General features: G+C 43.4%; 1 protein-coding gene and 1 pseudogene across 1 annotated transcript in view; both read left to right on the top strand.

The window, feature by feature from the left end:
* Positions 1-1,129: 1,129 nt before the first annotated feature.
* Positions 1,130-3,059, top strand: LOC133050422 (calcyclin-binding protein-like; annotated as a pseudogene).
* A 2,189-nt stretch (positions 3,060-5,248) lies between these two features.
* ASAH1 (N-acylsphingosine amidohydrolase 1) overlaps positions 5,249-23,847 on the top strand; it is a 37,561-nt gene continuing 18,962 nt past the window's right edge. Inside the window, exon 1 of the mRNA XM_061134980.1 lies at positions 5,249-5,406. Within this exon, the coding sequence (XP_060990963.1) occupies positions 5,329-5,406 (78 nt within the window). The 5' untranslated portion in view covers positions 5,249-5,328. The remainder of the gene's footprint in view (positions 5,407-23,847) is intronic.

Below are 23,847 nucleotides of genomic sequence, written 5' to 3' on the forward strand. Positions count from 1 at the left end.
GGCACCTGGTCCCATCACTTCATGGCAAATAAGATGGGGAAACAGTGACAGACTTTATTTTCTTAGGCTCCAAAATCACTGCAGATGGTGACTATAGCCATGAAATTAAAAGATGCTTGCTCCTTGGAAAAAAAGCTGCAACCAACCTAGACAGCATATTAAAAAGCAACATTATTTTGTCAGAGACATTATTTTGTCAACAAAGTTTCCTCTAATCAAAGCTATGATTTTTCCAGAAGTCATGTATGGATGTGAGAGCTGGACTATAAAGAAAGCTGAGCAGCGAAGAATTGATGCTTTTGAACTGTGGTGTTGGAGAAGACTCTTGAGAGTCCCTTGGACTGCAAGGAGATCCAACCAGTCCATCCTAAAGGAAATTAGTCCTGAATATTCACTGGAAGGACTGATGCTGAAGCTGAAACTCCAATACTTTGGCCACATGATGGGAAGAACTGACTCATTTGAAAAGACCCTAATGCTGGGAAAGATTGAAGGCAGGAGGAGAAGGGGATGACAGAGGATGAGATGGTTGGATGGCATCACCGACTCAATGGACATGAGTTTGAGTAAACTCTGGGAGTTGGGAATGGACAGGGAGGCCTGGCATGCTGCAGTCCATGGGGTCGCAAAGAGTCAGACACAATTGAGCGACTGAACTGAATTGATTTGACCTAGAAATTTCACTTCTGGGTACATATCCAAAAAACAGTAATGGAAAAGATACATGCACTCCTATCTTTATAGCATCATCATTTATAATGACCAAGGTATGGAAGAAACCTAAGTGTCTATCAAGATGAATGGATAAAGAAGTACTGGTATATAAATATATACAATGGAATACTACTCAGCCATATAAAAGAAGGAAATTTTGCCATTTGTAGTAAAATGGCAAACGGACTTGGAAAGCATAATGCTTAGTGAAATAATACAGAGAAATACAAAATACTGTACGCTATCACTCATACTGTGGAATCTGAAAAATAAAACAAACTAGTTAATAAACAAAAAAGAAGTAGACTCAAAGATATTGAAAACAAACTAGTGGTTACCAGTTGGGGAGAAGTGAAAGGGGGGGGGGGGCAATAATGCAATTATATGAAATCATGTGTGTGTAATTTTCGAAAGTTATAAAGCACCACAGAATTTAAAGAATCTTTTATTTGATAAATTTTTTTTTCAAAAATATGAATGATCAATGCCAGAGCAGTCTGCGCTCGGGGTGAGCATGTTCAGGGTGCCATTTCCTGTTCTTGCCCCTGTGCCACTGCAGCCGGGGCCTTGCCTGCCGCAGCCCAACCATGGCTTCAATTAGGAAGAGCTACAGAAAAATATAGAAGAGCTTAAAGTGCCGCTGGGAAAAGCCACCAGAAAAAGAGTATCTGATCCCCTCACAGCTGAAAAATCCAAGATTGAGACAGAAATCAAAAACAAGATGCAGCAGAAATCACAGAGGAAAGCAAAACTTTTAGAAAACAAAAAGCTAGCTGCTGTGGTTGCTCTTATTAAAACAGCATATACAGTGAAATTCAGTAATTATGGATGGGATCAGTCAGACAAGTGTATGAAAATCTACATTAACTTCACTGCAGTTCATCAAGTGCTCACTGAGAACATGCAGGTACATTTCACAGAGAGGTCATTTGATCTTTTGGTAAAGAATTTAAATGGGAAGAGTTACTCCATGATTATGAACAATCTCTTGAAATCCATCTCTGTGGAAGGCAGTTCAAAAAAGTTCAAGGCAGATACAGTTATCTACATAAACAAAGCAGAAAACACACAGTGGAACTACCTGACTCAGGTTGAAAAAAATGCAAAGAGAAAGATTAGACCTCCTATGACATTGAAACAGATCCTAGCGAGGAATTAATGAACGTTCTAAAGAAAGTTTACAAAGATGGAGATGATACGAAGTGAACCATTAATAAAGCCTGAGTGGAATCAAGAGAGAAGGAAGCCAAAGGAGATACAGAATTCTGAAACCTGAAAGTCTTTTTGGGAACTGTGATATGGAAAATAAAATGTTTCCAATAAGGAAATGCTGGTGAGCGGCACAAATAAACGTGACATGTAACTACTTACACAGCCTTCTTCTAAGTAAAGGCAATGAATTCTCCATTTCCTACTAGAGGATTTATTTAAATAGTGGTTTAGTCGCTAAGTCGTGTCCAACTCTTGCGACCCCATGGACTGTAGGCTGCCAGGCTCTTCTGTCCATGGGATTCTCCAGGTGAGAATACTCGTGTAGGTTGCCATTTCCTTCTCCGGAGGATCTTCCCGACCCAGGAATCGAACCCAGATCTCCTGCAATACAGGCAGATTCTTTACCGACTGAGCTAAGAGGTAAGCCCCTGATTTAAATAAAATATGCTTATTAAACACTTCCTCCAAAGATAGTTTCTTTAGTAACTAGGTCATTTTGTTCAAGAAAAGAGTAATGTATTCTAATGTGAAATGTAAAAAGTCTTGCCTAGTGAAAATGCCACATTATGTGTATTATTATTCAGCTAGGAGGTAGAAAACAAAAGTTACTACTGCTTGCTTTTCAGTTCGACATCAGCTCCCACCAAGAATTAGTAAAAATAAAACCTGAATTTTTGCATAAAATGCAAAAAAAAGATGATTTCAAATCAAATAGCCATTTATATAAAAGATGGGAATCCTCTAATTTTTTTCTCTTTTTTTGTAGGTTTATTCTAAGGTCCAAGATAAATCAACCTATTTACATATTTGCATAGAGCGATGCCCAGGTCTTCACAATAGCTCCTTATGACCTATATAACCTGCCCTACCCCTCCAGACCACTCAGACTTCACCCACTGTTTTAATCCCTCTTCCTTCTGCTCCACCCCCACTGACTTCCTTGCTATAGCCAAACATACCAGGCACATTCTGTTAACCCTTTGCTCCGGCTGCTCCCTCTGTCTGAAATACTCTTCCCTAGTCATCCACAAAACTAACTCCTCACCTCCTTCAAATCTCTGCTCAAATATCACTTTCTCAATAATGCTTTTCCTGTCCCTGTATGCTATGTCACTTCAGTCTTGTCAAACTCTGTGCAACCCTATGGACTGTAGACCACCAGGCTCCTATGTTCAGGGAATTTTCCAGGCAAGAATATTGGATTTGTTTGCCATTTCATACTCCAAGAGAGCTTCCTAACCCAGGGATCAAAGCTGTGCCTCTTAAGGTCTCCTGCACTGGCAGGTGGATTCTTTACCACTAGCGCCACCTGGGAATCCCCTGTCCTGTCCATTCTACTTAAATTGTGACTCATCCTACTCTCAACCCATTCCCTCTCCACCACTCTGCTTTTTCTCTGTAATGTTTATTACCCTATAACATCCTATGTAAGGGCTTCCCAGGTGGCTCAATGGTAAAGAATCCACCTGCCAATGCAGGAGAGCTGGGTTCAATTCCTGGGTCAGGAAGAACCCCTGGAGAAGGAATCGGCAACCCACTCCAGTATTCTTGCCTGGAGAATTCCATGGACAGAGGAGCCAGGTGGGCTATAACCCACAGGGTCACAAAGAGCCAGACATGACTCAGCAACTTAACAAAAACAACATCCTAGGTAATTTCCTTGGGTTTGATGCTTATTGTCCATTTCTCATCTAGAATGTAAGCCTTATGAGGGAGGAGCCTTCTGTCTTTTTTGTTCTCAGCTTATCCTCAGTGTCTGGTGAAATGATTGGCACACTGCAGGTGGACAGTAAATATTGTTTGAATTAATGAACATTTCTATGATCTTCTTGCTCACTTTTGAATCAGGAACTACTTTAATCATGTGATATGTTTCAAAAGTCAAACTTCCCTCATCAGAGAGAGGAATCCTGTCATCTACCACAAAAAAAAGAAAACAAAAAACTGGAATAAATGTTCCCAGATATCAAATTCTCATTTCCCAATCTCCAGCAAAAACACTGATTTTTTTCTAACAAAGTGATACAAATGGGTAAGTTTGAAACCACAATTTCAAACTTACATAAGAAAAAATATATATATGAAGATTTTAGTGACAGTATTCTGATTTTACTGAAGCATTAAAAAAAAAAAAAGCCAGTTGGAAGTCAAAAAGGTTCAATCAGAAAGTGGGACGGAGAGCTCAGGATTTTCTATTGAACTTACATAGTTAAGATGGTATAGAATCTGCCTGCAATAGGGGAGACCTGGGTTCCAACTCTGGGTCGGGAAGATCCCCTGGAGGAGAGCATGGCAATCCACCGCAGCATTCTTGCCTGGAAAATCCCACGGACAGAGGAGCCTCGCAGACTATAGTCCACGGGGTCGCAAAGAGTCGGACACGACTGAGCGACTAACACATTTTATCCGACTAGGGCAACAGTGTCCAAACACCGCACGTATGCCAAGCAAATACACCTGTAAAGCTGTTTTCCAGGTGCAGGCTAAAACAGACTGCCCGCCTACCCTGCTCCCAGGTTCACCTGGGTTTTGCCAACATGCGTCCTCTCACTGCAGCAGGTGAAGGTACACAGGTGCTTCACTCCACGGAAGGAAGGTTCTCGGTCCTACCTGGGCATTCCACCTGTTGTCTCAGTGCGAGTAAACCGAAGCCTAAATTCTGTGGCTTGTCAGTTCAGAGGCGAAAGCCTAAATGGGTAAATTCACAGCCTGGAGCATCCGTGAGAATTAACTATGCCCCGCTCCTGGCCCCTGACAGCCGTCGGGTGACTCCACGGTCAGGACCGATAACCTCACTCACTTCGGGCCCTGCTCTCCTCAGAGGGCAAAGACCGGTCGCTGTCGCGGGCTACGCTGCGTTTTGAGACTCTCGTGCCTTGTGCCCATCTCATGGACATTTGGTACCGAGCGGCCGAGTGCAGACCTCGCCCTGGGCCGTACGGGGACGGTGCGCGGCCGCACCGGCCGGGAAAGGGGAGGTGATCCCCACCCCCACTCTCTGAGGAGGGCGCGGCCCTCTGTGAGGGACTTCGCGGGAAGGAAAGTTCCACAGCCGCACTCGCCGGGGCGGGGCTTGGGGCTGGAGCTCGGGCTGGGCGCAACCACTACCTGCGGTGCAGGGGGTGGGACGAACACCACGGTCCTTACTCGAGCGCTCACCCTCCATCTTGCGGGTTTGTTCTTCCTCTCGGAAGCCTCCCTCGTCCCGCCGCGTCACTGAAAAGCCAGGGCCTCTCCTTGCCGCCCTCACCCCAGAGCCCATCTCCCCCCGCCCACGCCTCGCGTGGTGCGGTCCGGCTGTCGGGTCACGTGGCGGCGGGGGGGCGTGGCCTTCTCGGCGCTCAGGTGGTGCCTCGAGCGGCCTCCTCAGAAGTCCTTTGAAGCGCGTTGGTGGATGGAAGGATGCTAGGCTGGAGTCGTCTAATCTTCATCTTGCTGAGCGGGACCGTCACCTGCTTGGTTGCGCAGCAGGTGCCACCGGTGGGTGAGCTGGAGTCGAGGAGGCGGAGAGGGGCGCGCCGGAGCATGGGGCGGGGGGGCGCGCAGATGCCAGGCAGGCGGAGCTTGATCGACCCCAGGCAGCATCTTTATAGGGATCCGTGTGTCTCTGAGCAGAGGCGTGGGTGCAGAGCGGGCTGGCGAGCCTCACCCCGGGTCGATTCGGTACAAGCTGGAACAAAGAAACTTTGAGGGGAAATCCTCATCTCTGCAGACTGGCGGTTGTGTTTGCACACCCTCACATTTGACTGAGTGTACTTTTCCCACGCGCCTATAGAACTACTGAGGAAGAGTCCCAGTTGATCTGTGTACATAATTAAGTTACGAGCTGTTTGAGCACTTTGGCTTTCTCTGCCTTGTGACGAGGTGCTGAAGGAGAGATAGTAACTAAGGATCTGAAGGACCCTCGGAAAGGACGAGGCATCCCCGTTTAGGGCGATGGGAGTAGTCCAGGCCCACCCGAGTCAAGTGACCACCAGACCTGTGGCTCTTTCCCCCTCAGGGAAGTAGCAGGAACACAGACGTAATATTGCAAGAGCAAATGTGGGACCAGTTTCATTTTTTACAAGGGAGGAAGTAATCGCCGAGTGAGTCAATGACTAGCCAGAGGTCACACATTTGTTTTCGGATGCGTGACATCTCAAGCCTCTGGACACCCAGTCTGGTGCTTTTGCATAATTCTCTTCTCGAAAAACCGTAAGGCTGCATTTTTCTTTGTCGACAGATGGGATAAGTAGGAACTTGGGTGCATGTGACTTAAGACTGTCTAGATAAGGCTGCTCCTGACGGCTTAAGTAGGATATTGATATTGCAAGCAAGGTGTGCATTCACCTCCTTTATTCTTTTATTTCTCTACGGAGAAGTGCTTTAAGAATAAAATCATAGTGAGGTAGTATTCAGCCATTCAAAAGTGACACAAGATAAAGCAAGTAAAAGCAGAAAACAAAATGGTATGCACAGTGATTTCCGTAAGAGAAAAATACACAGTAGGCATGGGTTGGAAGGCTATAAGGAAAAATAAAATTAGTCTGCTTTAAGGACTAGGGAATTAATTTTAAGGGTAGGGAATTAATTTGCTATAAAGTGGTGGGGATTATGAGAATTTTAAAAGAATTTTATAGTTTGATACTGTCAATGCTTTCAGCCAAAGACCCAAGGAAACACGCCTATAGTTGAAAAACCTTGGTTTTATTATTCCACGGTGAATGAGAATGCTCGCCATGAGCAACTCTTGGGCCTCTCAGAAAAAGGGCGTTAGGAGAAACCTGTTTTATAATTTGGACTTCGTGTGTTTCAGGGTCAAGTCTAAGGAATCAGGGGTTTATTCTGGATCAGACGCTTTTAGAGAGTGAGGTGACACTATGATTGAGTGAAAAACGTTATTTGTTAGCAGTAGAAGAGGGTCTTTCATGTTTTGTGAGTTGCAAGGTACCCTTTTTTTTTTTGTCTGAGCTTAGAGTCACGAAGTGGGCTTACTTTGCATCATTTTATCGTGCCTCAGCTTAGCCTTCGCTGAGGTAGGTATTTGAGGTCAATTATGTCTAACAGGAGAACAGAAATGGCCTGGCTTTTGAGTGTCAGATCAGCAAGTGCTAATACTGACAGGTCGAGTTGTGGACCTCAGAACAATTTCAAATGTCAGAGAATGCTTTTTATTTTCTTTTTCAGTACTTAAGCAAAAGTACTTTAAAAGGTATTTTTAGAACAAGAAGATCAATAGCCCCTCCATGAATCTGGGCTTCCCAGGTGGCTCACTAGTAAAGAATTCACCTGCCAATGCAGGAGATGTGGATTTGATCCCTGGGTTGGGAAGATCCCCTGGAGAAGGGAATAGCAACCCACTCCAGTATTCTTACCTAGAAAATCCCACGGACAGAGGAGCCTGGTGGGCTACAGTCGGTGGGGTGTCACAAAGAGTCGGACATGTTTGAGCATGCACACATGCTCCATGAACTTAGTAGTTTTTATTTGAAACAGTGGTTATCAAAGTCTAGTCCAGCCTCTGGTGTCAGTTGGGGAAACTGCTTTCACAAATCTTTAATGAAATGAGAAAAAATAGGCCATAAAATTATTAAATTAGAATGTTAGCTTTTATTCTGATTGCAGATGTTCAATTTTTGTTAAAATGTTCTTTCTTTTATGTGTGTGAATTTTTTTGTTTGTTTTAATATCATCACTTTGGAGAATAAATTGGGGCTCCTTGTGCTGGGCTCCTCTCAGTTTCTTAACTGATCTAGAAAATCTGGGAGCCACTGGCCCGAGAGGATTTGGAGAACTTCACAAAAGTCAGTGACTCATCTTTTGACAGGAATAAGCAGGTTTTCATTTTGAATCACTCTGTGATAAACTGTTGCCTCAGAATTACAAAATATATCTCAGAACTGCTTTTGATAAATATGATAGTGGGAACTACAAGCCAAAACAGAAATCATTGAATTTGGAACATCTATGGATTTTGTTCCATTTTTTTGAGGCTTTTCGGAGTATGGTGTATTCTAAGATCTTCTTGAGTTATTCTTTGATTCTATTAAGAGATAATGGTGGAGGAAAACATAAGCAGAACACTCTGGCATAAATCACAGTGAGATCGTCTATGACCCATAGACGATCATAGAATATGGAATAATTCATAGAATATTGGAAATAAAAACAAAAATAAACAAGTGGAACCTATTTAAACTTAAAAGCTTTTGCACAGCAAAGGAAACCATAAACAAGGTGAAAAGACAACCCTCAGAATGTAGAAAATAGTAGCAAATGAAACAACTGATAAAGGATTAACTTCCAAAATATACAAGCAGCTTATGCATCTCAATAACAAAAAAACAAACAACCCAATCCAAAGGTGGGCAAAAGACCTAAACAGACATTTCTCCAAAGAAGACATACAGATGGCTAATAAACACATGAAAAGATGCTCAGCATCACTAATTAATTAAGGTCCAACTCTCACATCCCTACATGACTACTGGAAAAACCATTATTAGAGAAACGCAAATCAAAATTCACTCATTACTAGAGAAATACAAATCAAAACTACAATGAAATATCACTTCGCAATAGTCAGAATGGCCATCATAAAAAATTCTACAAATGATTAATGCTGGAGAGGATGTGGAGAAAAGGGAACTCTCTTACACTGTTGGTGGGAATGGAAATTGATATAGCCACCATGGAAGACAGTATGGAGATTCCTTTAAAAACCAGAAATAAAACTACCATATGATGCAATGATCCCAGTACCAGGCTCATAGCCTGAGAAGACCATAATTGAAAAAGACACATGTACCCCAGTGTTCATTGCAGCACTATTTACAAAAGGTAGGACATGGAAGCAACCTAGATGTCCTAGATGAATAAATAAAGAAGCTGTAGCACATATATACAATGAAATATTTTTCAGCCATAAAAAGAAACACACTTGAGTTAGTGCTAATGAGGTGGGTTAATCTAGAACCTATTATGCAGAGTGAAGGAAGTCAGGGAAAAACAAATATCATATGTTAGCACATATATAAGGAATCTGGAAAGACAGTACTATGAGCCTATTTGCAGGGCAATAGTGGAGATGATGACATAGAGAACAGACTTACCGACATGGCAGGTGCAGGTAGGAAGGAGAGGGTGGGACGAATGGAGAGAGTAGCCTGGAAACATACACACTAACATATGTAAAATAGCCGGTGGGAATTTGCTATACGACTCAGGGAACTCAAACCTGGAGTCTGTGACAACCTAGAGGAGTGGGATGGGGTGGGAAATGGGAGGGAAGCTCAAGAAGGAGGGGACACATGTATGCCTATGGCTGATCCATGTTGATGTGTGGCAGAAACCAAAAGATTGAAATTATCCTTTAATTAAAAATAAATTTAAAAAAAGGAAGACAGTCACAAAAAGTTAAAAAAAAAAAAAAAAGCAAAGATGATGGTGACAAACTCTCCCATCTATGGGTGTTTATCCAAAGAAAATGAAAACACTTAATTCAAAAAGATACCTGCACTCCTATGTTCATTGAAGCATTATTTACAATGCCAAGATATGGAAACAACCTGAGTGCCCATTAATGGATGAATGGATAAAAATCTCTCTCTCTCCCCTCTCCCTCTCTCTCACACACACACTTGTGTGTGCGTGCACACACACACGGTGGAATACTACTCAGCCATGAAAAGATGAAATCCTGCCATGTGTGATAATGTGTATGAATCTTGAAGTTCTGCTGAATGAAATAAATCAGAGGACAGGTCTCATATGATTAATTCACATATGGGATATAAAAACAAACAAAATAAATGAACAAACCAAACAAAACCAAGCACATAGATGCAGACAACAGAGTAGTGGTTACCAGAGGAGAAAAAGGGCAGAGGGAAGGTGACCTGGATAAAGAGGATCAACCCTCTGGTGATGGATTGAAACTAAAATTTTGGTGATATATGCAGAAGTAGGGGCTTCCCTGGTGGCTCAGTGGTAAAGAATCTGCCTGCCAGTGCCAGAGATGTGGGTTCAATCCCTGGGTCAGGAAGATCCCCTGGAAAAGGAAATGGCAACCCACTCCAGGATTCTTGCCTGAGAAATTGCATGGGCAGAGGAGCCTGATGGGCTATAGTCCATGGGGTCACAAAGAGTCAGACACAACAACAACATTCGGAAGTAGATGTATAATATTATACACTGGTAATTTACATAATTTCATAAACTAATATTATCTCAGTAAAAATTAAAATATATATATATTTAAAAAGAGATAGTGGTGACAGAAATGGTACAAGAAAAGTCTAGAGGGGGAGATGGAGATGACATCATCAGGGCTTCGTAGACCTTACTGAGGATTTTGGAATTTATCCTAAAAAGCACAGGAAGCTGTTGACTGGTTTTAAACAAGATGTGATAAATTTCTCACTTTCGAAAGATCAGTTTGGATTGAAAGGGAGTAAGTAGGGTAGCTGTGAGGAGACTAAGGGAGAAAACTGAGTGACTTGCAGGAGGGTTGTGCCAGTGGAAAAAGGAAGAAGTGGATGGTTCCAGAGAAGATTTCGGAGGTAGAATGAGCAGAAGGAAGGGTCGGATGGGGTGAGGGACAGGCACCTTTCCGGTGCTCAGCTGGGTGAACGGTGGCATCACTACCAGGGAACAGGAGGAGGGAAGAACGAAGATAATTTTCACTCTGGTTACGTCGAATTTCAGAAGACACTGAGCTTTCCAGCAGGCATTTGGGGCTGGAGCTCAGGAGAGGGTATTGGGAGTCGTAGGCATATTATTTGAAACCCACTGAAGCAGGTGAACATTGAGCAGAGAGGAGAGAAGAAAAGAAGAGGCCCAGGGACATGTATATGTCAGGTAGAGAAGAACAGGCGAGGTGAGAGCAGCGGCCAGAACTGAAGAGCAAGTGTTAGGGGAGCTCAGGGAGAGAGCAGGTCAGACCGCCTGTGTTGAAGGCCAGGAAGATGTCTAGTGTCCGTTGTCCTTGGCACTGAGAGGTCGTTGGCCACCTTGGCCAGAATAGTGCTGGGAGCAGATAATAGATTGCAGTAGCCTCTGGAGTAATCAGAAGGAAAGGACTCAGACTGTGCGTGTGTGCTAAGTCACTTCAGTTGGTTCGACTCCGCAACCCTGTGGACTCTAGCCCGCCAGGCTCCTGTCCATGGCATTCTCCAGGCAGGGATACTGGAGCGTGGGTTGCCATGCCCTCCTCCAGGGGATCTTCCTGACCCAGGGATTGAACCCCTTGTCTCATGTCTCCTGTGTTGACAGATGGGTTCTCAGTAATAAATCTAAGCAGATTCCTAAAACTATGTGAAAATTAACCACACTGTCTCCATAGTGAATTGCTGAATCGACTTTGCTTTTATGTGTCAGCTTCTGAAGTGAGTAACAAATATTGTGAATGTTAGGCACTGTATCAGCTCTTAGCATTGATTTTCAGAGTCTCCCCAAATTACATAAACTCTCTCTGGTCCGGCCAGCTTTATTGCCCTGCATTTACCTTTACCCCAGTACTTTAAAGGAAGAGATAGACAGGTACCATCTGTTTGCTTAGTCAACAGATACTACACACCTACTCTGTGCCAGATTGTGATCTGGACACTGGAGGTCTCTGCCCTTATGAAGAGTTTGTTCACATTCTTTTTGTCTTAATATCCACAATTTAATAAGGTACCATCCCATCAAAGGTCAGAAAACAAGTGAAAAATTTTGTATGCTCATTAGAGTTTGTTACATATGCAAGAAACAGGCCTTTTCTTGTTCTTGAATGTGTCTGCGCTGTTGTACATAGAGAACATCTTAAGAGACAATTCTTATTTAGAAAATAGTTGTTGGTGAATTAAAGAATTGAATTGAAATTGCCTTGTTGAAATTGTTCAGCTTCTTTTCCTAAGGTAAGAACTCTGGTGTGCGCTATATAATTTCATTGCCTTTTTCTGATTATGTGAATAAGACAAGCACTTGAGGGCTTTATGAATTCTTTAATACAATCTTAGAGGCACACATTTGGTTGAGGTTCTCACCTGGCAGGACTCATATTTTAGGGAGCTGGACTAGGTGTCATTTCTTTTAGGCATGGGGCAGTTGGGTTACTAATGGAAGAATTTTCAGTTCATATGTTATTTTCCTAAATATACTTATGTAAGTAGCTCTGTAGTTAGTATATATATATTTTTTAAGTGAGTGGGGAGTACATTACGACTGAGTAATTTCAAAGAGTCTCAAGTTCTTATCAAATAACCAGAATAATTAGAAAATTTGCTGACCCAGGAAGTATTTACAAAACATTTTACAGACATTTTCACCACTTTCTTTGGCTTTAGGAAACAAAAATGAGAGAGCGAGCACACAGGTGAGAGAGACTGAGGTTTTAAATTAGTTGTGTTTTTTAACCCTTTGACAAAGTAGCACAGTATACCATGCAGACTACCTAATATCACTCCCTATCATCTAGTTACATTCTTTACCTATCATCTGTTTAAGTTTTTGCCTACCCTAATAAACTTGTCTGTTATTAAAATCTTCTGTAGTTAAATTTGGAGATAGTAAGAATCTGTAAATAACAAATGAGCTCACTGTAATTTTATTTCAAGTCTACACACAGATTTTGAAGCCGTCTTTCTTTATAGAAGTTCCCCTTGACAGTGAGAATGTAACTGTCTTCATTCTACCCCAAATCTAATTTTTTTGTTTAAAATGACTATTGTTAGTGGGTATTATGCTTAGTGAAATAAGTCAGAGAGAGAAAAATACCATAGATTATTGCTTATATGAAGAATCTAAAAAATAAATAAATGAATATAGCGAAACAGAAACAGGCTCACAGATACAGAGAGCAAACTAGTGGTTGCCGGTGGAGAGATAGAAAGAGGTGGGCAAATTGGAGGTAGGAGGTTAAGAGATACAAACTACTGTATGTAAGTTAAATAAGCTACAAGGACATAGTGTACAGTTCAAGGAATAAAGTGAATACTTTATCATTTTAAATGTAATATAATCGATAAAAATTTGAATCATTATGCTGTATACCTGAAACTAATATAATAATGTAAAATCAACTCTATTTCAATTAAAAAAATTAATTAAAAATTTAAAAATGACTTTGGTGACAGCACTTGATGTCCACCTGAAATACCCTGATCTGGTGGCTGTTACCTTTAAAAATTACAGTCACATTTACCCTTTACTCTTAATGGTCAAATTCCATGCAGATTTCATGTCTGTGTATTTCAGTGTTTATTTATCGCTACCAGGGTTATCATGGTACAGTGGCTTATCAGCCTCAGGTTCCTGCATGTGTGATGACTGGGTTACTGTCTTAACCTCTGGGACCGGTTGAACTCTTTCATATTTGACAGAGAGCCATTGTCTTCTCGTTTATTGGCTTTGGAACCCATATCCTGCAGATGTAATTACTAGGAAAAATGAGCCTCCTTACACTTCATTAACTCACTGAGTTGAAAAAGCCCTGAAGGAAATACAGATTGTTCCCTATTAGGAAATAAATTGAGACTTTATTCTTATCTCTGTGGGAAGCTGGGAGAGTAAGCAGGGGAAGCTTGGACTGGGACTGTCACTGGGACTCGGTTAGTCCCTGACCAAGCTGGGCCTTGCATCCAGCACATGACCGTAAAGTTCCTGAAAACTTGGAATGTAGTAAAAGGGCCATAAATTTGATTCCTGTGAATCAGATCACATTTTATACTTATTTAGAAGGTCTGATATTTAGAAGAATCTTATGAGTAAGTTAGGATGAGGTAAGAGTTGCATTTCTGAAGTTAACACCTGCCCTTCTTTTTAAGTGATGTGTTTGGAAAATTTGCAGTTTGAGTTCTTAAGTAGAGTGCTGCTTTTCGGGGTCTTTCTCTTTCTGACTTACTTCACTTAGTATGATTATTTCTAGGTCCATCAGTTTTGCTGCAGATGGAAGTAATTTCATTCCTTTTTCTAGCTGAGTAATATTCCATATCTTATCTTCTTTATCCATTCTCCTGTTAATGGACACTTAGGTTGCTTCCACATCTTGCCTGTTGTAAATGTGCTGCTGTCAACCTTAAGGCACATGTATCTTTTCGAACTAGAATTTCCATCTCAGAAGCAAACACTTCTGTGGGATCTTTTGTTGCTGTGCACAGACTCTAGTTGTGGCTCGCAGGCTCAGCAGTTGTGGCTTGTGGGATCTTTGTTCCCCAACCAGGGATGGAACCCACGTCCCCAGCATTGCAATGTGGATTCTTAACCATTGGACCACCAGGGAAGTCCCAATATCCTTTACATTTTGAAATATCTCAGTGATGTGTCTGACTGAAGGCCCTTGTATTCAGTCATTATTTCAAATAATCAGTAGGCCTTTTCATTTTCGGAACTCATCTCCTTTCAGCTATAGACATTTTTCTTACATTACCTCTTTCATCACTTTCTTCTCTTTATTATCTCTGCTCTGTTTCTGGAAATCCAGTTAATCAATGTTGGACTCCATGCATTGATTCTCTAAATCTCTTTTTTTTCCCCCCTCCTGTGTTTTCTGTATAATTTTTTCTCTCTATTCTGGGAGAAAGTTTCTCACCTTTGTTTTCCTATCCTTTTTATTTCCACAGTTATGATTTTATTGAAGTATAGTTAATGTACAGTATTATTTAAATTACAGGTGTGTAATATTGTGACTTAAAATTTTTAGAAGTTATACTCCATTTATAGTTATTAAAAAATATTATTTGCCTCATATAGTATATCATCGTGGCTTATTTTATGTCTAATAGTTTGTAACTCTTAGTCTCCTACCCCTATATTGCCCTCCCGCCTTCCCTCCCCACTGGTAACCACTAGTTTATTCTCATGGCTGAGTAAGTATTCCATTCTGTATATATACCAAGGAAAACCGTTGCAGGAGTTTTGACTGATGGAAAAAGTAGACAAAGGTGTTTTGAGGAAAGGAGATCCCAGAGAGGTTCCTGGCTCGAAGTAACATTTATTCTAGAGAATAAGAATAATGAAGATGAAAGGAGAGTTCAGTTGAGGGGCCAGTAAACAGATGACAACACCCTTCCTAACCTCTGCATCCAGACTTGCACGTGGCATTGCAGCTGAGCAAATCAGTGAACCCATACGCTGTCTCTCCCTCTTCTGTCTCTTTTTCACACAAACATGCCACCTTCCCTGGTGGCTCAGAAGGTGACGCATCAGTCTGCAGTGGGGGAGACCCAGGTTTGATCCTTGGGTCTGGAAGATCCCCTGGAGAAGGGCTGGCAAGGCACTCCAGTATTCTTGCCTGGAGAATTCCATGGCCAGAGGGGCCTGGAGAGCTACAGTCCATGGGGTTGCAAAGAGTCAGACACGACTGAGCGACTAACACTTTCATACCACCTCAGAGGGTTTGCCTTCACTGAAACTGAAGAAATCATCTAGCAGGAATAGCTTGTTTGGATGTCAGTACCATGAGTGGTGGTCGGCAAACTACAGTCTGGCACCTCTTTTTGTAAGGTCTGCAAACTTGCGGTATTTTTATGTCCTTCAAAAGCTAGGGGGAGGGTGAAAGGGAAAGTGTTGGTCGTTGAGTCGTATCCGACTCTGCAGCCCCATAGACTGTAGCCCACCAGGCTCCTCTGTCCATGGGATTCTCCAGGCAAGAATACCGGAGTGGGTAGCCATTCCCTTCTCCAAAGGATCTTCCCAACCCAGGGATTGAACCCGGGTCTCCTACGTTGCCAGCAGATTTTTTCACCATCTGAGCCACAGGGAAGCTCTCGGGGAGAATGGATACGTGTATGTGTATGGATGGTTCCTTTGCGGTCCACCTGAAACTCTCACGATGTTGTTCATCGACTATACTCCAATATAAAATAAGTTAAAAAACAAAATAAAATTTAAAAGGGTACAAATGGAAAAAAAAGTTGGGAGGGAATCAAAAGAAGATTAATCTTTCGTGACGTGTCAAAATTTCATGAAGTTCGCACGTCGGGGTCCGTAAGCTCAGCTTTATTGGCCCACGGGTGCTCTTGTTTGCGTTTTGGCTGGGGCTGCTGCAGCACGGGAGCAGTTGGCTTGACCTTGAAGAGCCTGAGTGCAGTGGGCTCCTGGCTTTCAGTGCTGTTCCCTGCGTTTCTAATGACACTAATGCATCATTCGAAATGATGCTAATGCAGTTACAACTCGGCTGCATTTAAGTGCCACATGAATTGACGCATCACATTATTTTAATCTTTAAGAAAATTATGAGGCTAAGCCTACCACATCGTAACAAGGAAAATGAACTTCAGATGTGCCCTTGAGGCCAAGCAGAGTAGGGGTTTTCTTGATAATTAGCTGGCAGAGCATTGTGTTGATTACACAGTGACGCTTAGAGTTGTATCCAAAGAAAACAGTGTATGTTGACATTGCAAGACCACGCAAACATCAGTGTTCCCAATTCCTAGGGAAAAAATGATCAGAAAAACAACATGTAGAGTATCTCATCACTGCAGAATTTATTGACAAATATTAAAAAGTAAAATGAGGCTGCAACCAAAGTAAGTCTCCAGGTAGTTTATTTATAAGCAAAGCAAGGAAAGCCATTTACTAAAGGTGAGTTGGTGAAATCACATTTGATGGCAGAAGTAGAAGAAATGTGTCCCGAGAAAATTTGTTTCACGCTATTTTAGCCTTCAGCCGAAGACTGCTGCTGCCTGGGGCTTCAGCAGCAGTGCCAAGATCAATTACGGAACAAGGCAAATGATTCCCAGTTATCTTCTTGACTCTTGACACTGATCGCTTATTAGCATCCGATGCCAAGTTTGAGACTAAAGAATTAGTCTTTTTGAATAGTCTGCATAAAGCAATAGCAGGCCAAGGGTGTTTTCAGAGAACTTGGGTATTTAGTAGTTCACTAAAACCTGAAGTGGAATCTGCTATGATATGTAACAATAGTGGTGGAGCAGAAAAAAGGCTTAGTTGGCCAATGTACAAAACTTCTGAAAATGCCAGATGTTTAAAGCTTGTGGTTATTCATTTTATTGTTGATTTGGCAGCTACTTTGTGGAACATACTTAAATCTATCATGTTGTTGTTATTCAGCCATGAACTTCTTTTGCTCTCACAGATTTTTCACTTGTGTGAATTTTGTAAGAAACAGATGCTTTGCATCCTGACTGTCCTGCCCCTGATGGCAGCAGTGCAGGTTTACTACAACTTCTGAACTCAGGACTGAGACTGAAATTTTTCTGAATAAGAACCACCCTCAGTCAGTCTTATTGAACACTGATTGGTTTTGAAAATTAGCTTGTGCTAATTTGATACTGAACTGTCAAATCGATACTATTTAATATCTAATATTTTATATTCCAATCATGTGAAATGGAACTTAAGTTCTAATGATAGCCTTTGAAAATTTAAGTTTACACTTAATGCTGTTTTTTAATGAGTTCAACCAAACATTATAAACAAAATGGTATTTATATGAGAAACATATTGACATTTTGACAGTATTTTGTGGTATTTTGACAATTAATGTTTGAATATCAGGTAACGTCAGACTACCTTATACACTTCCCAGGAGATCAAAACTTAAAACAGGATGTGAGATTTCCATTCCCACACAAATATGCTGCAGATATATTTTCTGAGCTTAAACTACAGTGCTAGTAGTTTCCTTTCCTACTTCACCTTCTTCTTACTGTGAATTTATGCTTCTTTAAAACAATTTCTTTTTTCTCTTGCAATATTGGGTTTCCAGCAAAAAGAAGATGAATGCATCTTGGCATCTTGAGACTAGTAATAAAAGAATGATAAATCAGTGTGGATTTTTTAAAATCATTTTATACTGAGAACCATTTCTGTTTTGCTGCTAAGACTAAACCATGTTCCCTAAAAACAGTCTCGTTCCTTCATTATCTCAGCAGTGGCCTCCTCGCTGGGGCTCTGCACACGCCTCAAGAACACAGTCTGGTCATGAAGAGACATAGAGGATTACAGTGCACCTCAGAAGGGTGGCGAGGGAGATGTGTACGTGTGCTGAGGGAGTTGGAGAGGAGAGGGTGGCTGTTCTCCCAGGGCAAGTAGATGAAGACATCACCAAACAGACATCTGAGCTGGATCTTAGAAGTTGGAGCCAAAAGTTTGCAAGGTGGAGAGTGGGCTTTGTAGGCAGAAGGCAAAGCGAGTGCTTGCACAGGCATGAACAGTGAGAGAGCACAGCGTGTGGTTGCATATGGCTGAACAGGGAGGCTGGGGTGCTGAAGGGCCAGAGTATGAAGGTGTCACGCGAAGTATGCGCCTTGGTTCTTTGTCTCGTCACAACAAAAATTTGGAGTGACGGACATTGAAGCCCCCTCGGCAGGTCACAGCTCTCGGAGGACAGACCGTGTTACAGCTCTTAAATAAATCAGTGTTACAGCTCAGTGTTACAGCTCTATTTATTTAGATAATAGCAGGAAAATCCATCTTCAAGGAATGAGGGCACGTCGATCCAAAGACGCGAAGAGAAGAACGCCCCATCGCGTGGGAGAGAGAGAGAGAGAAGAGGGAAGAGGGCTTTGGCTCCTCTTTTTATGTTTCTCTGTCCCTGGGCCTGTCTTACGTAAATTGGGCCTAGGCAGGAGCGTTGCTTGTTTTACCTGAGGTTCTTACTCTGGTCCTCGGACTTTCCTTTGTTCTATTTTTGCGGGCTTTCCCCTTCCAGATCTTTTAGCCACCGCCATTTTGGACTCTTTTTCCCTATTCTAACTACCTAACATTCCCCCCTCAAGAGATGAGAGGCCCAATTCTTTGGGAATAGGGGCATCGAGGTCTCCCTGGCTACTTCCTGCTGAACTGGGACGGCGAGGGGCATTGGGCCTCCCCCTCTTGCTAGTCTCAGGCCTCAGAGTCCTTATAGCGGTGTCCATCTCAGGGTGACTGATGTTTTCCATGGTTGGCCGTAGTTTTATATCTTTGTTGAACTGGCGCTGCATGTCATAGCTTGACCTGGGCAGAGACAAGACAGGTTAGACAGTTGACAGTACATGGAACAGTCATCAGCAGCATCAGTATGGCATAACAAGGACTAGTGGGGGCATTAGCCAATTTTAAATTTGCATCACCAGGATGACTCAAGTCTCTCCTTGTTCAGAGATCAGAAGAACTATCTCCTGTCTGTTTTGGAGTATTATTTCTGCCAAGCTGTGTTGGCTCTTTAGAGCTGTCTTGAGAAATCTTATCCCCAGAAACTAGAATTTGGGGGTGTTCAATAGAATGGCACTCATTTGTAGTTCTGAATAGGTATCTGAGATCTCCCAGGGGCTCACAGGTGTATTGAGTGTCCTCTTCTGTTTTCTTCCATGGCTTGACTCGTGAGTAGTGAATCCAGGAGTCATGTCCTGGCACCTTGACCGCTGTGGGAGTAGAAAGTATTACAGGGTAGGGGCCCTTCCATGTGGGCTGGAGTTGAGCCTTTGGGGACCCATCCTTCCAGACTTTAATTAGGACTTGAGTCCCTGGAGCATATAGTGGAGAGTCTTTAGAGTCTTTTGGGTCCTGGTTCATACCCCACAAGCATATATCCTGTTGGAATTGCCCAATGGCCATGGTGTAAGATTGGAGGGTCTGAACCTCTGGATCTAGAAAGAGGTCTTTGACATAAACAAAAGGTCTCCCATATAGCATCTCATAAGGACTAAAACCAACCTGTTCCTTAGGGGCAATACGGGTATGGAGGAGAGCTATTGGTAAAGCCTCCTTCCATCCCAGGGAGGTCTCTTGGGTTATCTTTTTTATCATTGATTTTAAGAATTGGTTGGCTCTTTCTACTTTTCCCGAAGACTGAGGCCTCCAGGCACAATGGAGATAATAAGTAATGCCCAATGCTTTAGAGACTCCTTGGGTGATCTTAGAAGTAAATGATGTCCCATTGTCACTTTGTAATGACCTGGGCAGACCAAACCTTGGAATGACTTCATGGAGCAGTTTTTTTACTACCTCCTCACCCTTATCAGTCCGGGTGGGAAAGCCTTCAATCCATCCTGTGAATGTATCTATCATGACTAACAGGTATTTATACCCTTGAGAAACTGGCATCTGGGTGAAGTCCATCTGCCAGTCCTCTCCTGGATAGGCCCCACGTCATTGGACGGGCTGGGCCAGCTGGGGTCTTCGAGCTCCTTGGGGGTTTAATTGGCAAGTGGGACAAGAGGAGACTACTTGTCTTATAGTTGTTTGGAAGCCTGTTCCTCTGAAAGACCTTTCTAGTAATCTTTGGAGGGCCTTTTCTCCTAAATGAGTGGTGGCATGTAAGGAGTTACCCAACTTCCATTGGAGGTTCCCAGGCAGAAAAAGGAGCCCCTCCTTTTGGAACCACCCCATATGATCTTCTTGAAAGCCCTCACTCTTAGCTTTAAGAGTCTCACCTTCAGTATATGAAGGAGTTTCTGGCAAGTTAGTCTGTGGAACTAAGGTGGCAACCCCTATTAGGTCATGGTTCTGTAATGCTGCTCTCTTAGCTGCCTGATCGGCTGCTTGGTTCCCTCGAGTCACTTCTGTGCTCCCCTTTTGGTGTCCTTTACAGTGGGAGACTGAAACCTCAGCGGGCAGATGGACTGCCTCCAAGAGTCTAAGGATTTGATCACCATATTTGATTGGGGACCCTCGGGTGGTCAAATGGCCCCTTTCTTTCCAAATAGCTGCATGTGCATGTAGCACCAGAAAGGCATACTTGGAGTCAGTATAAATGGCTATTCTTTTTCCTTTTCCCAGCTCTAAAGTTCGAGTCGGGGCTATGAGCTCAGCTAATTGGGCTGAAGTACCTGGTGGTAGAGGCTTAGCCTCTATGATCTCAAAATTGGAGACTACTGCATATCCGGCTCTTCTTTTTCCATCCAAGACAAAGCTGCTTCCATCAGTGTACCAGATTTCCTCAGGATTGGTCAGAGGATCTTCTGACAATCCCTCTCGGGGTTTTGTCCAGCGGTCCAAGGTTTCTAGACAGGAGTGAAAGGGGAGAGAGCCCTCGGGGGTAGGCAGGAGGGTGGCTGGGTTAAGAACCTCACAAGGGGATATAGTGAGGCCTGGATTTTCCATCAGTATTACTTGATATCTGAGGATTCTTTGATCAGACATCCATAAATGGCCTCTCCCATTTAGGAGTTGTTTTACTTGGTGGCTGGTAAAAATAGTTAGTTTGCCCTCAAAGGAGAGTTTTAAAGCATCTTCTATCATAATTGCAATAGCTGCAAGATTTTGAAGGCAGGGGGGCCAGCCCTGGGCGGTTGGATCAAGTCTCTTAGATAAGTAAGCTACAGACTGGGGCTCAGATCCCAACCTTTGAGTTAACACCCTCAAGGCTATTCCCTCTCTTTCATGGACATAAAGTTGGAATGCTTTTTTTGGATCTGGCAACCTCAAGGCAGGTGCCTGAGTTAAGGCCTGTTTTAGTGTAGCCTCTGCCTTCTTTTGAGGAGTTCCCCACATTAGTGGGATTGAATCATCTCATCCCTTTAAGCTTTTATATAAGGGCTGGGCAATTAGACCATAGTTGGGTATCCAGATTCTACAGTACCCAGTTAGCCCCAGGAAAGCTCGCAATTGTTTTCGAGTCGTGGGGGAGGGCAGCTGGAGGATTCCTTGTACCTGATCAGAGGACAGCCTCCTGGACCCGTGTGTAATCTGAACTCCCAGGTAAGTGACCTTAGTCTCGACCATCTGTGCCTTAGCACGGGAGACTTTATATCCCCTTTCTGCCAAAAAGTTTAGAACCTGAATTGCATGTTGTTGGGCATTTTTCTCATCTGGAGAGCAGATTAGTAGGTCATCTACATATTGTAATATTTTCCCATTAGGTCCCAGGTCCAGATCTAGGAGATCCCAGCTAAGGGCCTGTCCAAACAAGTGGGGGCTATCTCTGAACCCCTGAGGTAATACTGTCCAAGTCATCTGTTCGTGTTTTTCTCCTGGGGCCTCCCACTCCAAGGCAAAAAGATATTGGGATTCTTTAGCCAGTGGTATGCAAAAAAATGCATCTTTGAGATCCAAGACTGTAAACCACTTGGCACTGGGTGGGATTTCTCCCAAGATTACATAGGGACTGGGTACTGTGGGATGGAGGGGGGACTATAGCTTCATTTATGATCAGAAGATCTTGAACCATTCGCCAGGTTCCGTCCTTTTTCTTTACTGAGAGGATTGGTGTGTTACATGGCGAACTGGTGGGGACCATTAGCCCACAAGCAAGGAATTTATTTATTAAAGGCTGTAGTCCCTCTCGAGCCTCTCTTTTGAGAGGATATTGTTTCCAGTTAGGAAACCAGGTGGGATCTCGGAAGACAATGATGACCAGTTCAGCTTGGTGGACTTGTCCAGGAATCCCCTGGTCCCACACCTGGGGGTTAATTTTGTCCTCCCATAGTCTTTGCTCTCTCTCTACTGGAGGTGTGATGGGTTCCTCAGTAGTAACCAGAAGCTGTAGGGCCCTAGGGGCTGAAAAGCTTCCCATCACAAGGGTGGTCCCCAGTTTAGTGAGTATGTCTCTTCCCATTAAGGGAGCAGGACACTCAGGGACCACCAGGAACTGGTGGGAAAATATCTGTCCATCCCAGCAACAAAGAAGTGCTTGGGTGAATCTTCTAGTAGTTGCTTTTCCTGTAGCACCCAAAATGGTACAGGTTTGGGAGGAGAAGGCTCCGGAGTAGGAGATCAAGACAGAGTAGGTAGCCCCTGTGTCAACCAAGAAATTCTCGGACCTACCTGCCACATCCAGTTGCACCCTTGGCTCCAGCCCCATGATGGTTATCTGTGACAGGCTGGCTGGAGCGGGCCGCTTCAGTCCTCTTGAACCATCGTGAGGGAAGGCTTGGCGCTTGACCTTGAGGCTCTTGGGTCCCCAGGGCAGAGTGCCGCCCAATGTCCCAGTTGATGGCATTTGTGGCAAGCTGTTCTAGGAGACTTGTCACGGTTAGGACACTCTTTGGCCCAATGCCCCGCCTGTCTACAGATTAGGCGTTTGCCTCGTGCCTTGTCATTCAAGGGCTCGGGGTGTGCCGTAGGGCTTCCCTGGAGGGCGGCCAGCATCTGGGCAGGCCTTGTCGCTTTCCTTCTCTCCCTCTCCTGGGCCTTGGCCGCCTCCTTCTGTTCTCCGTTATAAAAGGTATTGGTGGCTGTCTGGATCATCTCATCTAGAGAGGCAGCAGGGTCCTGCTGCTATAGCTGTTGTAACTTAATTCTGATATCTGATGCACATTGGGACAGGAATTTGTCCTTTAAAATCACCTGTCCTTTGTAAGAGTCTAAGTCCAAATTGGTAAACTTTTGGAGGGCCTTTTTTAGCTTTTCTAGTAAGGCAATGGGGTTCTCATTGGGCTCCTGAGTTATTGCTGAGACCCGGGCATAGCTGATTACTTTTTGCTGGGCTGCTTTCAGACCTGCCTTTATACAGATTAGAAAATGATCCCTTTCCCAGATGTGCTCAGGGTCATTATAATTCCAGTTAGGATCGGAGGAGGGGACTGCAGTTTCCCCTACTGGGTATCTATCGCTTGACATGTGAAGCCCTGTTGCATACCTCCGGACTTCCTTTAAGACCCTAGTATGTTCAGGGTCGGATAAAGTTTGACTAAACATGACCATGATGTCCTTCCATGTCAAGTCAAAGACCAAGGTAATATGTTGGAACGTATCTATATATTTGCCTGGGTCATCTGTATAGCTTCCCAGGTCTTGTTTGATCTGTCTTAGTTCTAAGAGGGAGAAGGGTTTATGGACGCGGGTTGGTCCGAATTCTCCTCCAGTTTCAACTAAGGGACATACTCGAGCTGGCTTTTGTGGAGGGGGTGCTCCCGGATATGGGGACACGTTTGGATACAAGGAAGAAGCACCAGGCAACTCGGGAGCTGTGGGAGGTGAGCCTTCACGGGGGAGTTCCTTCTCTTGGTTGCCTGTGCCTAACACCATTTGCCTAGTGGGCTCAGTTTTAGGGCGTACAACAATCCCATACTTAAG

The sequence above is a fragment of the Dama dama genome, chromosome 32 (genome assembly GCF_033118175.1).
Source record: "Dama dama isolate Ldn47 chromosome 32, ASM3311817v1, whole genome shotgun sequence".
Classification (NCBI taxonomy): domain Eukaryota; kingdom Metazoa; phylum Chordata; class Mammalia; order Artiodactyla; family Cervidae; genus Dama; species Dama dama.